Here is a 17,529-nt window from a genome sequence, read left to right as displayed (position 1 = left end):
TTTTATTCACCAAGGATGTATTAAGTTAATAATTAAAAGTTTATTAAAAGTTAATAATAAATAATTTACATTGTTATAAAATATTTATATTTTGAATAAACACTGTACTTTTTAAACTTGTTATTCATGAAAGAATCCTGAAAAAAAAAAAAATCACAGGTTCCAAAAAATATTTGGCAGCACAACTGTTGATATTATCCGACATTGATCATTCTAATAATAAATCTGCATATTAGAATGATTTCTGAAGGATCATGTGACACTTAAGACTGGAGTAACAGCTGATAAAAATTCAGCTTTTCATCACAGGAATCAATTCTATTTTAAAGTATGTTAAAATAAAAAACATTATTTTATATTGTAAAAACATTTTGCAATATTACTGTTTTTTTTCTATATTTTTAATCAAATAAATGCAGCCTTGAAGAGCATAAGAGACTTATTTAAAGACTATTACAAGTCTTACTGACCCCAAACTTTTGAACGGTAGTGTATATTGTAAACATCTCTACCCAACACTAAACGAAGAAGTGTATCTGTAAAGAAAAATTAGCCTATATTTTTCTCTCATTGATATTCTTGATTTTCTCCACATTGAAGAAGTAGTTTAAACAACACAAAATATATTTAATTTGTACACAACGTTTGTGAGCTAATACTTGCATTATATTCGCTCTATATAAAATATATACTGACTGAGCAAGTTGGTCTGCTTACAAGTACGATTATTTGCTTTTATCCACCTTATTTTTCAACGCGAAAGTAACGTTAAGAGTTTGCACTCCAACCCAGTGTGTTCATAATTAGGATAAGACATTAAAATAATATGTTAAGACACAACAAATTGCAATATCAAGCAGCAAAACAATATGTTTTGCACAGCTAAAGACAACGTGGACGAGACTGGAAGCCAGACCAATAAAATTTACAAATGGCTGTCCCTGCTCTTACGGGAAAAACAAGGTGGATACAATAGTTAAACAAACAAGAATCTAATGATGAGTAACTTACATTTTATAAGGAAATATTCAAAGTCAGTCAGTCCGTTTTGCTCCAGCAAGCGAATTTACTAACGTTACTAAATCGCAGGAAACACAGCAGTGGCTTTTTGTTCCTAAAAATAAATCATTAAATGAATCAACTGAGTAAATGATTCAGTGACTCACTTGTAAGGACAAACTTTGTCGCCACCTTCTGGCGCAACGTGACCTGCACAAAAAAGACCCTGAAATCCCTAAATATTTACCAAACCGTTTATCTTGTAATTTTATTCTTGAAAATTGATTCTCAATATTATGACTTTAATACCTGCTACAACTATATTATTGTAATCTTTTATTAATAGTAAGATGAATAGTAGTAGTCGTGGCACTGTGGGTTCAGTTTAAATCTTATTGACATTATACATATAATTTTGTAAAAGTTAAGACACAGAAAAAAAAAAAAACTCAAAAACGTGATAATTAGCCACTGGAATGCGATTTTTACTAGAGGAACCTTGGCAAAAAAAAAAAAACAAGATTTTTACCGGGGGACCTCCTCCAAAACGCGGTTGAATTTGAACGCGGAAATTGGGCGGGTTATGCTGTGAAAACCTGGCAACCCTTGTGGCTACAGATGAGCTGATGGTGGAGGCGTTCGACTGTAGCAGGATGGCTCACACCAAACACACAATGTCCACTGATGTGGAGAGTCGGAGGCGACGGTCCACTGAGAGCTCAGGCGAGTATTTAGTCATCTTACAATTATTAAGAAGTTTAAGGAGACTTTTACTCTTCTTATGCATTAATTAGGACTATTTTAATCTAGTTTATTTGCTTGTCTGCCTTGTTTGTTTGTTTTGGTATCAGTGATTCTCCTAATCTACAGAAATTATTTATAATTTTACGACTTTAAGTCGTAGAAACTTCATATCAGTTTTAGTTTTAGTGAATGTTGACAAATAAGAAAGAAGTATGATTTTAGTGGGATTTTGGGAATGTGTCACACCTGTAAGGAGAGACTGATTTCACCTGTTTTCAATGTTTTATCTGCTGTAAACACCAAGTTAAAAACAAAAGTGATGTGCAAAATTATTTAAATGTTTGTTTGTTTTTAATCTGACGCAAATTTACATACTTATACACATATCTGCATTTTTCAGATCTGCAAAAAAAAAAAAAAAAAAATTTACATATATAGTAATGTTTTAAATATGAAATTAATTCACGTTTATGTGCACATTTAACTTCTTATTTTGAAATATGGTAGTAAACATTGTTTGCTGTTTAGTTATTTTTATTCCTTTGATGGTTTTTCTGCAGTCTCATGCCATGATATCAATTGGCAATGCAATCAGACACAGTTGATTCACTGATGTTATATGGGAAACTGATGTTCATGTGACTATCAGGAGTCTTTCGTTAGTTCCAGACTGACTGTTTGGGGACTCAACCAAGTCATCAGACCATGAGAAACCTCTAAATCCACCGAGACGTTGATTTCTTTCTCCGTGTGACCTTTAGAGCCCCTTTGGGAGCATGACCCCAAAGGCCACCGCTGTAGCTCGCAGTGTGACAGACTGTGTGTAGCTGGAGCGTATCTTGAGATCCCAGATACTCCTTCCCCCTGCAACTCCCAGTATTTAGGACACTACACCCCAAAATGCCTCTCTGCCCACAGTGAGTGTCTTTCTACTCTAGTCTGTCTACTCAATTCATAAGTGGTAATTTGTTTTGTTATATGAAAGTGTCAGGGTTATTATAGCCACATATAGTAAACGAAACAAAAGTTAAATCATTTAGATAAATACAAATAAAATAAGCATTAACAGAAATAAACAATGTGTGTGTTTATTTTTGTTGTAAATGTTTATTTGATTTTTTTTTATAATTAATATTGATTATTATCTAAATTATATTAAAGCAATACAGAAAATGGTTAGGAATCTATATGGAAACTGCATTTTAAAGTGTTTTTTAATATAAAGTAAGTCAAATCTTCTAGGTTTACTGCATAGAAATTACTAATTTTTAAAAATCTTAAAAATTAGTACTAGCTATTGGCCCTAGAAATCAGGAGCTATTGGCCCTAGAAAGAACAAGCAATCAGCCGTTTTGTTTAACTGAAATATATGCATATATTGCAGAGTTTCGATCATTAATCATTTCATAATCACAAATAATTTTGTTCTCTGTTTTCTTCAGGGCATTCCTTGCATTCACGTTGCGCGGATGACGTCTGGCAGGAAGCGAGCATCAGAACCACCATCCATGCAGAAAATGAGGTGGAGGCACATAAACTTGCCAACAACTACAGGGTGTGTAAATATGAGCGCTTATAAAATATTCCTGTTTTAACAGTCAGAGATTTTTCCAGAGTGAGGAAAAAACAGAATAAGGTTGCAAATCCGTGGAATAACTGGAGGAAATGATTTGTTTATGTGTGTGTGCGCCAGTTTGGTTTCAGGAAATGGAAGAGTCATGTAACCGAACGACCCATTGAAGACAGATCCGATGTAGTTAAAGAGCTTTATTCGGAGCTCAACTATATCAAACATCATTCAGGTTAGAAAAAACAGTCATTGGACAGTCCTTTAAAATATATGAACGCAATTGCAATAGATAAAAAATGAAACCAAGTGACGTTTCCTAAAGAAAACACAAGCACACCTTTCAGTAACACTAAAAAAAAAAAAAACATTTCACAAGAATGTGTAAAATACTGTTGTCTCTTTGATAACTAATGGTTTTAGTCTCTTTTTTTTACAAGGATCACTGGACACTGTTGGAAATGTGTTATATGTATTGTTGTTTGGCTGGTGGATCTCCTTATTTTACTTCTTGGTTAGTCTGCTGATGTTTTGCACCATTGCTGGGATCCCATATGGTATGTCAGGGTTCTTCTCTGATTCATTTTTATCCATGTCCAGTGCATTTTGACACTTTATTCTCATTTAAGTCTGTTCTCTCATATTTTATAATAGGAAAACTCTGTTTGCAGCTGTCAGGGTATTTCTTATGGCCTTTTGGAAAGGCATTACAGAAAGTAAGTGGAAAAATATATACATCTGCAAAACGTTCCTAAAAGACATATAGGTAGCCTATACATGTATTTTTAAAAATTCTGTCACGCTGTTTAATCGATTTGCAAAGCCTAGTTAAGCAAGCTTGTCTTAACGCCTGCAGCATGGCATATGACATTCATTCCAAAGCGGTTTTCCATGTTATAATCATTTTTGGCTTCCAAGAATTCGCTTTCCTGCACATTTTTGCGTAATACATCACTGATTCAAATTTGAATGCGAATTCTTTTAATTGATTGCACGTTTTTAAATTATTATTTCAGAGCAGCAGCCTGGTTAGGAAATGTTGTATGAAATTCCCACATTGTGAGGCTATTCCGGAGGAGGTGGATGAAGTAAAGGAGTCTTCTGAGGTGAAAGAGTCTACACCTCTGTTGCGCTCCGCTCCTGCCGTCGCCACAGAAATCCCTGTGACTGCACTGCCTCCAAAACCACCTCGTTACTGGGTGAGACTGTCAGTTTTGAACAGTTTATCTAGTTGATAGGCCATCATTATACTGTAATTCATTCTTGGGGTTTAAAAAAATGAAAAAATCCACATTGTTTGCACTCCACATTGTTTGTTACTGGCGCTACTTTTTTCTATTACTACTGCAACACAACTCATAAAATAAAATAGCGATTGGATGACCACAGCAACTGAAAGAGCTTACAGGTGGTGATACCAAATGCCATACAATCATTTTTTTTTTTCCCCCTTACAAAGAGTCTAAATGCCCCCGGATATCGAATGAAACCCAAGCTGGGAAACTCCTTAAGTGGCTGCAGCGTCATGACGAGCATTAGCATGATTTTATCCTGCCAGGATGGCATCTAGCACTTCTTGTCTATGCCATTTGTAAGCTCTTTCAGTAGCTGTGGTCTACTAAAAGCCTCAAAGGGATCAGGGCTAAAGTCGAGAGAACAAAGATGTGGGGCTTTAGGAATTTTTATTCATCCACAGGCATCTTCCCATTCTTTTCTCCTCTTCTTATGGCTAGGAAAATCATGGAAGACTTGCATTGTTTCTCTTGATGCCCTACGACTGAAAATCACAACCAAAAACTGCACAATGTGGCATCGTATCAGTATTTTATTTTCTGAGTTTTGTATTTTGGGTAAAAATAGAAACAGGTAGTGCCAGTAGCTCACCGAGTGCAACCATCTGACATCATCAAAATAATGGCGCACCCCAAAATATGGATAAAACCATGTGGATTTTTTAAATAACATAAATCTTTCAGGGGTTTTCTACTACGTATTTCAGTAAGAGACATCATTTATGTTATATTAAGTCATGCAAGTCTTAATACCCAGGGTTCCCTTTAATGTTTTCTTCCTAGTGTCGCTTGAGTACATATGTTTGGCTGCTTTTGGGATACCCGCTGCTGGCCGTGGTTCACATCCTGGCCATCTTCCTGTCCTGGATGATGGTTTTCACCATCCCGGTATCAAAGATGAATGTCAGGACCTTGAGCATCATTCTGCTTATGCCACCAGAGGAGGTCAAAATTCGGACTGTAAAAAAAGTGAGCACTGTTCTGCTCTTTACATTAGATAATTTCACTTTTTTATACTAATGGTTGCCGTGTCTTCTGTTCTTTAGCCACAAGGTTGTGAAACCAGAGTTCTGCTGTGCTGTTACCGTGCCTTTAACTGGTACTACTACAAATACACTGTGGATGGGATCAATGTGTTTGCTGTCAGTATCCTTCATGCCTATGGCTGTTTATAAAGCTGTCACATGAAATAGCACTTTTTTATGATTTATTTATATTTTTTATGAGACATATATGGTACAATGGTGGTAAAGACTGATTTTGAATATTAAATATTAAGCAGCACAACTGTTTCCAACATTGATAATAAATCAGCATATTAGAATGATTTCTGAAGGATCATGTGACACTGAAGACTGAAGTAGTGGCTGATGAAAATTTAGCTTTGCATCACAGAAATAAATTATATTTTAAAGTATATTAAAAAAGAAAACTGTTATTCTAAATGGCAGATTTCAGAATATTACTTTTTTCTGTGTTTTTGATCAAATAAATGGAACTTTGATGAGCGTAAGAGACTTTAAAAAACATGAAAAATCGTACTGATCCCAAACTTTTGAATGGCAGCAATATATAGTTTTGCATTTAATTAGTGTTAATTGCCTTTTTTTGTACTTATTTGTGAAATTTACTAGCAATTTCTAAGTGAATATGTTTTATACACCATTTTTTGTTGTATAAATAACTGAAATGGTACCTTGATAAATACCTTTTGTTAGCTTTATTGTTTTCTTTATGAAATGCATCATTTATGGACATGTTAAGATCTTTAAAAAACTGTATTCAGACCTGTTGCCGCTGGTAATTTTCACTCTGGTGATTGGCTACGTGGACAGAGATAATTATTATGTGAGCTCAGAAGGAAAGTTTGCTATAGCTTTGAGCTCTATTATCCCGTTGTCTTACTACATTGGGATGGGGATAGCAAGGTAATATTTAAAAATCCATACTTGTTTGTTAAATTGGTATATATTTAGTAGTTAGTATGTATTTATTCATTTTATTTAATTTAATTATTATTATTATTTTTTTAAATGTGCCTATTTTAGTTTTATATTGTTATTATACTACATTATATGTGACCCTGGACCACAAAACCATTCTTAAGTAGCACGGGTATATTTGTAGCAATAGTCAAAAATACATTGAATGGGTCAAAATGATTGATTTTTCTTTTATACCAAAAATCATGATCAGGATATTAAGTAAAGCTCATGTTCCATGAAGATATTTTGTAAATTTTCTACTATAAATATATTAAAACTTTTTTGATTAGTAATATGCATTGCTAAGAACTTTATTTGGTCAACTTTAAAAGTGATTTTCTCAATATTTAGATTTTTTTGCACCCTCAGATTTCAGATATTCAAATAGTTGTATCTTGGCCAAATATTGTCATATCCTAACAAACCATACATCAATATAAAACTTATTCAGATATATCTCAATTTCAAATAATTTACCTTTATGACTGGTTTTGTGGTGCAGGGTCACATATTATATTACTTTCCCAAGTGTCTTTTCTTTTTACTAATAATTGATTGATTAATTCATTATTTTGTTTCATTTTATTTTACATTCAAAATCTGTGTGAATACCAGTGTCTTCTCTGTAGTATTTCCGCACAGAGTAACTTTGCTGTGGGGGCGGTGGTAAACGCCACGTTCGGCTCAATTACGGAGATGGCTTTCTACATCACAGCTTTGCTGCAGGGTAACCGCGCAGGAAACAAGTGCTACGCAGAGATCGTCAAGTCTGCTCTGACCGGCACCCTGCTGGGCTGCATCCTTTTTATACCTGTGAGAACTAGTGTGTTTATGTGTGTGTTCCTGTGGTGCTGCTTCCTCACTCTATCCCTCAATCTCTGATAATTGCCACACATACATTGTGTTTTAGGGCATCTGTATGATCATCGGCGGCTGCAAACACAGAGAGCAGCGATTCAACAGCAGGTCGGCAGGAGTCAGCTCAGCCCTGCTTTTCATATCAGTAGGAGGTGAGAAGAGAAAAAAAAAAATTGTTTTTGTGTAGAATGAATTATTTTTGATGCTTCACCTCTGTCTGACCACAGGTGTTTTCGCCCCCACGTTGTTTTCAAAGGCTTATGGAAACTTTATATGTGAGGGCTGTAACAACTCATCTGGTAACACCTCAAAACCCTTCATATGTAATAACTGCCACTATGACCTGGTACGTTGTTTACTTAATAAAATTCAAGCCATTTAGACATAAGTTAAATATGCAAAACACAGTGATCGTGATGTTTTCCTACAGAGCGAAAACAACCGACCTCTTTTTTTGAGTCACATCGAGTGAGTATCCAAACACGCTTGTTTTTACAGCGTAAAGATTTTTTAATGTCTAAACTGCGTTTTTGTTTTCAGGCCTTTAGTGTACACGATCTCTGTCCTGTTGCCTGCTGCGTATCTCATTGGTCTGATCTTCACCCTTAAGACTCATTCGCATATTTATGACATCCATGTCAGTGATGCCCACTGTCATGGTGCGTATTTATTTATTTTTTTTAATTAATTAATTAATTTTTTTTTTTTTTTTTTTTTTGCATTTGGATGATGCCGTGCTGGTCGTGTGATGCTTTTATTTAACGTGTTAATTGTTCTGTGTGTATTAGTTGTTAGTGACCATGGTGCAGTGGTTCACTGGTCTAGATCAAGAGCTCTAGTGGTGCTTATTTTGGCTACGGTACTGATGGCAGCTTGCGCTGATCTCAGCACCGAGCACATCAAACCTATCATCTCCAACTCCAGTGTCTCACAGGTACATGCATATTTCATTGCATTTCATTGCATTGCATTGCACAGTCCCTGTTCCTGCTCTATATTAAATTTTAGATATTTTTTCCACCCCAGTATTGCATTGCATTGCATTGCATTGCATTGCATTGCACAGTCCCTATTCGTGCTCTATATTAAACTTTAGATATTTTTCCCACCCCAGTATTGCATTGCATTTCATTTCATTGCACTGCATTTCATTTCATTGCACTGCATTTCATTTCATTGCACTGCATTTCATTTCATTGCACTGCATTTCATTTCATTGCACTGCATTTCATTTCATTGCACTGCACTGCATTGCACTGCACTGCATTGCACTGCACTGCACTGCACTGCATTGCATTGCACTGCACTGCATTGCACTTCACTGCACTGCACTGCATTGCATTGCACTTCACTGCATTGCACTGCACTTCACTGCATTGCACTGCATTGCACTGCACTTCACTGCATTGCACTGCATTGCACTGCATTGCACTGCATTGCACTGCATTGCACTGCATTGCATTGCATTGCACAGTCCCTATTCGTGCTCTATATTAAATTTTACATATTTTTCCCCCCAGTATTTTATTGGAGTTACTATATTGGCTATGGTTCCTGAGCTTCCTGAGATAGTCAATGGGATCCAGTTTGCTCTTCAGAACAACATCAGCCTCAGGTTACAATAATTTGGTGTTAATTTGGTGCATTTCACTATTTTCACTATGGCTCTAATATGCATATTTGCTGTCATGTAGTCTGGAAGTGGGGAGCTGTATTGCAGTTCAGGTTTGCATGTTGCAGATCCCGCTGCTGATCATGTTCAATGCTTTTTATGTAAGTCACTCCAAAAAAAAAAAAAAATAGTTTAGTTGGTTTCTGTTACTTAAGTTCTGCAGTATGACACAAGTTCTTTGTTTCTTCCAAGGATGTTGGCTTTGTTCTCATATTCAGTGATTTACACCTCTGGGCGAGCATCTTTAGTGTTATTCTGGTCAACTACATATTTATGGATGGAAAGTCGGACTACTTCCAGGGTAAGCATTATTATTAGTATTATTGATTAAATTAATAGTTTGTACAAAATCAAACGTGTATGATCATTTATGCACCATTATGTTGCCATACAATAGCTTTGTAAGGAACAGCCTTGAAAATCCTGCTTGACAGCCGCAATCACCATTTACTTTCATTGCATGAATAGAACGGCTTGGATATTCATCTATGAATAACTTTTTTGTATTCCACTGAAGAAAGCAAGTCATACAGGTTTAAAAAAGGCTGATAGTTTTTATTTTTGGGTGAGCTATTAAAATATTTCTGTTGTGCTTAAGACAATTATTAGCATCATTATATGTAATACAGTTTGTTTAGATTTGGTTAGATTAGTACAATTAGTTCAGGCTGCATTGTTATATAAAATGGTGTTTACTAACTATTTACTTTTATTTTTCTGAACAGGAACGGCTCTGGTGGTCGTGTACCTTATTCTTCTGGCTTTGTACTTTTTTGCACCTGCTCCTCTTGGATGTTGAGAAAAAAAAAGGATTTTTCACTATTATCTTTTATTGTTGACATGTTTGTGTGTGCTCTTGTCTTATATACACTGTAAAGTTCTTCAGATGGAATATTTTCCAGCATGTGAAGTATGTAAGCTCTTACTTGTGAGCTGGATTGAAGTGTGTTTACTTAAAAATGACTAAAATATTTTACATTCACCAAAAAAGAAATAGATGTAGCAATCTATCAGAATAAAATAATAAATTTTGTATTCCTTTCATGAACTTGTGCACAAGTTTTTATAATCACCTTTTTATTATAAAAACACTATGTTGTCTTTAATGTCAACCCAATTACTTTGTATATTTTAAACTGTTATCAGTAGCAACAGACTGTTTAAAATTGTATCTGAATCATACATGTAAAAAACAGGAACTCATAAGACTGTATTATTATGGTAGATTATGGCTCTTTGTAATGAGGAGTATTAATATTGATTCTATATAGAAAACAGTAAAACGTTTTATTTTTGTTTTGGGAATGTCACATTCTGGCTTCATAGGCAAACATTTCAGTCTATGACCTTAGCCATGTCTAGCTCAAGTTATGCAAAAACTCCTGCTATAATCACGGAAGCTACAAAATTAATATTTTATTTACATCGTATCTGCACTGTGTTGTTTATGATGAGGGAATTACTGAACGTGCGCACTCATCAACAGGGCTAATGCATTCCTAAATTCAACAGAAACGCGTTTGATTGGTTCATTCATCCGTTTTTCATTTTCACATTCTATTTTAATCATGACAGCTGTAATACCTTGTTTAAATGCGCAGGGGCATTTTTTGCCCCTTCATCTTGAATTTATGGAACATTTTTGTTCATTTTGGTTGCATTTTTGCCACAAGCCCTCATTAATTTCCAACCCTGTAATATATCTTAGTGTCTCAATGATTAGATTAGATTAGATTAGATTTTTTTTAATAATGCATTTGCATTAGCTTCTTATCAATCTACGGGTTCACATTCACAACTGTGTTTTTGCTGCATAAAAATATGGGTGGATTTTTGCTTTGGTTTGAAAAAAAACAGCAGAAGGGGTTATTGAAAATGCAAATTTGTTCTATGCCAGCAAGTGGCACTTACCGAACATCAGAAATATAGTACATAAAAGCAGTGTTGTCAAGTCCACAGCCAAGGCTACTTTTTACATTGTTGTCACAGGTAGTTTTTCATGTTCGCGGGTTAAAGCGACCCCAGTAACATGATATTTAGCCCCTGGACTGAGAATTTTACCAGGGGAACCCCGCCAAAAAAAACCTTATATTTTTCCCCCCACGTGACACTTACAAGAGGGCCCTTTCCGAAACGTGATAGTGTTTTCACAACGTGTCATCAAGCGGCCATAAATATTAGCAGCACTGAACGTAAATAATGCCACTGAGCTTAACAAAACTTGCATATTTTGCTGATTATTGTTGCTGAAAATGGTAAATTATTGTCATGTTTTGGGCTGTACTACGGTCGGATTGGGAAAACCATTTGGAGTACTATAGGCTGCTAAAAGTTATAACAAATCAAGGAGAAGAGAGCAAAAAACAATCTAAGGAACAAAAGGCATTGTGGTTGGCCAAACTGAACCAGGATTTCCAGGGCAAGAATCTTGAGAACATTCGTGCTGGTTCTTATTTCCGGTCAGGTAGGTGAAATATTATGTGAATATCTTAATACTGCTTGAACGCATCTTTAACACCTATTAACTTTAGTTTGTCAAAAGATTGCACCCTTTCCTGCTTACTAAGTCCTTCTCTATATTATTTAGTAGCTTCCACATGTTTTTTTCCATGGTTTGGACAGCATAAATAGCACAACAACATATTCAGTACTATGTTACCCATGCAATCCATGCTGTTGTTAACATCTGAGTATCGCCAATTTGGCCGCACATCCGGGTAACGGACCAAATCGTGACATAAGTCACATAAACTCTTTATTGGAGTAGTTTTGTTGTGAAAACCTGGCAACCCTGCAGCTTATTCATTCAGTGAAGTTTAATCGTGGCATTAAGCTATATCGCAATTCTCGTCTTTCCTGAAATCGTAAGACTTTCACAAGATTTTCTTGTGCTAATTAAGACTTTTTATGGCCTTAAATTTTGATACAACTAAGACCTGTGGAAACCGTATGAATAACAAGAGATTCAACACAACCACCAGTTTGAACAAGTTTATTAATTTTGGAACAATAAAACACAAAACTGGTACACAAGTTACAGGTAGCCCGGTGAGTACCTTGAACATTTGCTGCACAACTGAGGAATCGAAGTCCAGCGAGACCCCTCGTCTCAAAAAAAAAACACGAATGTAGGAACTCTCGTCACTCCATGCAGACTGAGTGAAAATTTTCGCTGTTGAAATCATTTCTGTAAATAAATGTGGAGTTGTCACGGTCTGCACGTCGCCCGTATGACAAAGCACCCTTAAATCCTGACCCATGCAAACAGGAATCCAGTCATGCAGAAAGAAAATGGCATAAGGTGGGTGGGTAGGCCCATATTATGGGCATGTATGTGACCTAATGCCAGGAAGAAACTACTTCAACAACGTAAATCAAATTCTAGAGGGTGTAATAATAGCAATTATGACTCTTTTAACATTTTTACTCAACTACATCAATTGCTGGTGCCTAATGAGTATAGTTAAATGGCCATGAACTGTAAAAGGTTTAACAACCCACCAAGGCAAAACGCATTAACTCTGAATTCAAAGATGCTGTATTTGGCATTTCGACCAGAGATGTTTTGAATTCAGAGCGTTTTTTTTTTTTAGGTCAGCATAGTAAAAGATGCTCCGCTACATTATTGCTAAATGACAGGAAGGTTATCTGTTTTGCTGTACAGATATACACAAGGCCCAAAATATCATTAGCATTGTGCTGACCAAAGAGTTTGAAATTTAAATAGTTATATTTACTGTAAATGCATCAAGTGCTAGAAAGCTTGATGAAAATGGTAAGTGCGCATCTTATGTATTATAAATTCAGGTCAGCTTGTTCTAGAATAGAATTTGAGTTAAATAATAACAATAATAAAGTGCGTTTAGCAAGGCTTTGTTAAATTTAGCACATTATCACATCTTGCTCAGTAAAGGCACTAGATCAATTAAATGTGTCAATGTGTCAGTTTAAACAGGTGGATGAGGGATGAAGATTTTTCGTTTAAGGAAAAAGATTTTATTTCAATAAAAGCATTAAAAGTAAATTAAGGAGCACCTTATTCACAGTGATGTAACGATTGGTTTACAAAACTGGGTGAAACATGGGAACAGCTCTGCGATGACTGTACAGCTTTGTTGAAACATTACTTGGTCTGGTGTTTGTGCCTTAGTGCAGATGTAACTGCAGATCTGAGCAACAGCATCCAACCTAAAAATCTCAGTGAAAACCCATTTTCTTAAAACATTCAACTTTTCAACACTGTTTGCACCATTTTCATTGAGTAAAACCTTAATCACAATGCCAGGCATCACTGCATACGTCTGTTCAGATGCCTGATCGAACCCCGATTACATCACTGCTGATTAAATATTCATGCCGTGGTGTGGTGATTCATAAAACTTAAATAATTCTTTGACAGGAGAGGAAATAGAATTTAAGATACATCAGTAAAAACAACTCAACACGTCCGCCATATCACTACTGAAGGCCAATAAATAAATATTACAATCTCAAGAAAAACAAAAAACAACTTTCATTCAGGGTCACTGACCCGTAGTGTTTGAGAAAAGAACTTTCTGATGGATATTTCTGTTTTGTATTCATTTTCCAAATCATTAAAAGGTGCATACGCAAAACAAAAAAAGGCATCCTATAGTTTTTGGTTTTAAGGCGGGCTGTGTTAGGATGGGGTTCCTTAGTCCTGTTCTTCTCGTCTGCAAGCTGGCTTCAAGTGCCGTCGTCCTGCCCATGATCAGCTTCGAAAAACAAACAAAAAAGTTAAAAAAAAAAAAAAAAAAAAAAAAAAAAAAAAAAAAATTGTACACACATAGTACATACACGATCTGTCACTCGCGCTCACAGCTCCCTCGCTTCTTTATTTCAAGCGTTCAATGAGTTCCTGGGTGAGGCCCAAGTTTAGCAGCTGTATCGGGGTAAGTTGGGCCAGGTGTGGGAAGGCTTTGAGAAGACGCTCCCAGCACAGCTCCAGAAGACTGGGCACCACCAGCCAGATCTTAAACAAGGAACCAGTCCGCTTATTCTCATGGATGTTCACCACGCCGCCGTGGATGTACATGCACCCAGCCTAAGAGAGAAAAAGAAAAGATGTTTATAACAATTTTTGACCTTTACCAGAGTAAAAGATACAATGTTAATAGCAGAATAAATATACTGTACGAAGATGACATTAAAAAAAAAAAAATCTAAATATACACTACCAGTCAAAAGTTTTTGAACAGTAAGATTTGTAATGTTTTTTTAAAAGTCTCTTCTGCTCACCAAACCTGCATTTATTTGATTCAAAGTACAGCAAAAACCGCAAAACTTTTCAGTATTTTTACTATTTAAAATAACTATTTTCTATTTGAATGCATTTTAAAATGTAATTTACTCCTGTGGTTTCAAAGCTGAATTTTTAGCATCATTACTCCAGTCACATGATCCTTCAGAAATCATTCTAATATTCTTATTTGCTGCTCAAAAAATATTTATTGAACTAGGTTTTCAGGTTTCTTTGATGAATAAAGTTCAGAAGAATAGCATTTATCTGAAATGGAAATCTTTTGTAACATTATAAATGTCTATCACTTTCTGTAATTTCTTTCCACACCAATAAATAAATAAATAAATAACCCAGTATATATATATATATATATTATATATATACATACACACACACTGACTCAAACCTTTTGAACGGTATAGTATATAATGTCACAAAAGCTTTTTATTTCAGATAAACGCTGATCTTTTGTATTCATCAAAGAATCCTGGAAAAAATTACTCAACTGTTTTAAATAAAAATGCAAATCAGCATATCTGAATGATTTCCGAAGGATCATGTGACACTGAAGACTGGAGTAATGATGCCGAAAATTTAGCTTTGATAACAGTAATAAATAACACAAAAAATTCAAATAGAAAACAGGAAAAATATTTAAACATTTTACTGGTTTTGCTGTACTTTGGATCAAATAAATGCAGGCTTGGTGAGCAAAAGAGACTTACTGTTCAAAAACTTTTGACTGGTAGTGTATATTTATATTTATCTATATTTTAAAAATCTAAATATATATTTGGAAATACATATAAAATAAACATTACATATATGAAAAAAAAAATACAAAAAACATTAAATTGAATATATTTAAAAAAAAAACTAACCAAAAAAAAAAAATAATAATTGTAAAAATAAATATTTTTTTTAAAAACTGACCGGGGTAACAGCAGCACAGTGGAAGTACGCAGGTTCAGGCATTACTGCAGGTAGTTTATTCCACTGAAACGTCTGCAGGTTGATTTTCCACAGGTCGTCCAGTATTACTTCACCATTGTAACCTCCACATATAAATACATCTGCCACAAAGAACAACAGCGATGACACACTGAGCTCTATAAAGTATCTTGAATTCAACATTTACATTATTATCGGCTTACCATTTTTAATCTGAACACAACTATGACATCTCCGAGGGGCTGGGTATCCTGAAAAATAAGCACAAAATAAACACATAATACAAACATTTACGTTAGGCTTTCCAGTGTCAGATGTCAAATTGCTGTCAAAGACTAGCGCATTACTAACCTATTCTTTCATGAGGCTTAGTTGTGATTTCCTCCCAGGAATTTGTTTCAAGGTTATATGCGTGTATCTAATACAAACATTTGGGACAATTGTCATTTATATTCAAATTTATGACAAAAAAAAAAAAAAAAAACAGTAATTAATCCATTTATCATGTAAATTGTCAAAACCAGTCATATGTTGCATGGGTATATTTGTAGCAATAGCCAATAATACAGTGTATGGGTCAAAATGATCAATTTTTCTTTTAAGCCAAAAGGCGATTTAAAGGTAATTTTTTACCATACATCCATACATCAATGGAAAGCTTATTCATTCAGCTTTCAGATGATGTATGAATCTCAATTTCAAAAACTGAGCCTTACGACTGGTTTTGTGGTCCAGGTTCACGTATGACAATTTAAGTATGAATTACGCAGATGTTTTCATGCTTCATGAGCATGGTTAATTAGTTCCAGTAAACAAATCAAGTCGTAACACTGCCTAAAATAGTGATTCAGGGAAATATTTGTACCTTGTCTAATGGATAGGAAGTCCAGGAAGTTCCCCCTCCTAGAATATATATCCTCTGTCCATCATGAGCTATCTCATGCCTATATCTACAGGAAACAAATTAACAAGGAAGTTTGGTTTATTTGCTCATAGACTGACATTTGAGCCTCAGACAAAAAATGTCGGCAGCCATAAATGCGTTTAGCTTTTTTAAAAATAAAAGTAAAGGTCAAAAGTCACTTACCGCTCCTCAGGCAGGTCATCTGGAGGGTTGTTGGGTTTCAGATGAATCCACTCACGTGTCGTCAGATCCAGTCTGTGGAGATCTGTGCTGTAGATGTAACCCGTCGTACCTCCAAATACATATAGGAAGCCGTTGATTATGGCCATCGCCTGCAAAACAAATCAGGGATCATTCAATTAATCAATGCAAGTTAATATGCTTACTAAAATACATTAGATAGCATGTACTTGTGATGATTAAAGGGATAGTTCAGCTAAAAATGAAAATTTTGTCATTAATTACTCATCCTCATTTTGTTCCAAACCCGTAAGACCTTCATTCAATCTTTGGAACACAAATTAAGATATTTTTGATGAAATCCGAGAGCTTTCTGAGAGGAATGCACATTGTGTTACTCCTGAAATTGTCGTTATTTTTGTTTTCTTTGTGCACAAAAAACATTCTTGTAGCTTCATGAAATTACGGTTGAACCACTGAGGTCACATGGACTAATGTCCTTACTACCTTTTTGGGCCTTGAACGTGTCAGTTGCATTGCTGTCTAAGCAGTTGTCAGAAAGCTCTCAGATTTCATCAAAAATATCTTAATTTGTGTCTTATGGGTTTAGATACATGAGTGACCTGAGAGTGCGTAATTTCATTTTTGGGTTAACTATCCCTTTAACAGGTTACATCATGAATTTTAAAGCTTTTGTACCTGTCCATATATTCGATTGGGTTTCTTGCCCCTGCAGTTAAGGAGCGACCAACGTTTGTATTTAACATTGCAAACGTGGACATCATTTCCGTTGTTTTCCCCAAACGGGATTCCGGTCCCACCGAACACAAGCAGGTTGTTTCCGTGCAAAACAGCTGTGTGATGTACAAAGATGATGGTAAGCTGAGGTTTAAATTCCTGACTTTCTGGCACAAGTAAAACTAAAAACTATCATGTTACCTGACATTGAAGCCAGTTCAGTAGGCATGAACCCCTCCGTGCGGATCTGTTGCCATGTCCCTGTGGCAAAGTGGAACCTCCACAGCTCCCTGAACAGCGGGTAGTCTTCGTTCTCTGAGCCACCCGATTCGTCGTAGTCGGGGTTGTATCCTCCGAACACGTAGAGGTTGGTGTT

The 17,529-nt window shown here is 35.4% G+C and overlaps 2 protein-coding genes across 3 annotated transcripts in view; one reads left to right on the top strand and one right to left on the bottom strand.

Annotated features, from left to right (window-relative positions):
• Nucleotides 1-1,616: 1,616 nt before the first annotated feature.
• cax1 (cation/H+ exchanger protein 1) lies at nt 1,617-10,150 on the top strand. Its single transcript, XM_051107109.1, has 20 exons — nt 1,617-1,722; nt 2,505-2,660; nt 3,186-3,298; nt 3,437-3,545; nt 3,751-3,867; nt 3,965-4,026; nt 4,327-4,509; nt 5,386-5,571; nt 5,649-5,748; nt 6,389-6,530; nt 7,217-7,400; nt 7,498-7,597; nt 7,673-7,791; nt 7,876-7,913; nt 7,986-8,104; nt 8,234-8,379; nt 8,966-9,060; nt 9,140-9,218; nt 9,310-9,418; nt 9,843-10,150. The coding sequence occupies exons 1-20, from the start codon at nt 1,626-1,628 to the stop codon at nt 9,914-9,916; spliced, it is 2,328 nt and encodes a 775-aa protein (XP_050963066.1). The 5' UTR covers nt 1,617-1,625; the 3' UTR covers nt 9,917-10,150.
• Nucleotides 10,151-12,095: 1,945 nt separating this feature from the next.
• The window catches only part of klhdc10 (kelch domain containing 10), a 12,051-nt gene continuing 6,617 nt past the window's right edge, over nt 12,096-17,529 (bottom strand). For both annotated transcript variants that reach the window (XM_051108253.1, XM_051108254.1), the window contains 9 exons: nt 17,355-17,529; nt 17,115-17,269; nt 16,419-16,567; nt 16,197-16,281; nt 15,683-15,749; nt 15,535-15,582; nt 15,314-15,453; nt 13,936-14,182; nt 12,096-13,853 (listed from right to left, as the gene is read on the bottom strand). The exon at nt 17,355-17,529 is cut by the window's right edge and continues 47 nt beyond it. In XM_051108253.1, coding sequence (XP_050964210.1) covers nt 13,973-14,182; nt 15,314-15,453; nt 15,535-15,582; nt 15,683-15,749; nt 16,197-16,281; nt 16,419-16,567; nt 17,115-17,269; nt 17,355-17,529 — 1,029 coding nt within the window. In that variant the 3' untranslated portion in view covers nt 12,096-13,853; nt 13,936-13,972. The remainder of the gene's footprint in view (nt 13,854-13,935; nt 14,183-15,313; nt 15,454-15,534; nt 15,583-15,682; nt 15,750-16,196; nt 16,282-16,418; nt 16,568-17,114; nt 17,270-17,354) is intronic.

The sequence above is a fragment of the Labeo rohita genome, chromosome 4 (genome assembly GCF_022985175.1).
Source record: "Labeo rohita strain BAU-BD-2019 chromosome 4, IGBB_LRoh.1.0, whole genome shotgun sequence".
NCBI lineage: Eukaryota > Metazoa > Chordata > Actinopteri > Cypriniformes > Cyprinidae > Labeo > Labeo rohita.
The sequence above is the reverse complement of the archived record's forward strand: the minus strand, read 5'-3'. Positions and strand labels throughout refer to the sequence as shown.

Coding starts and splice junctions, on each gene's coding strand:
- cax1 (XM_051107109.1), top strand. CDS start 1,626: ATGGTGGAGGCGTTCGACTGTAGCAGGATGGCTCACACCAAACACACA. Junction 4,027..4,326: donor TTGGAAAGGCATTACAGAAA/GTAAGTGGAAAA, acceptor TTATTATTTCAG/AGCAGCAGCCTGGTTAGGAA. Junction 7,914..7,985: donor CTTTTTTTGAGTCACATCGA/GTGAGTATCCAA, acceptor TTTTGTTTTCAG/GCCTTTAGTGTACACGATCT.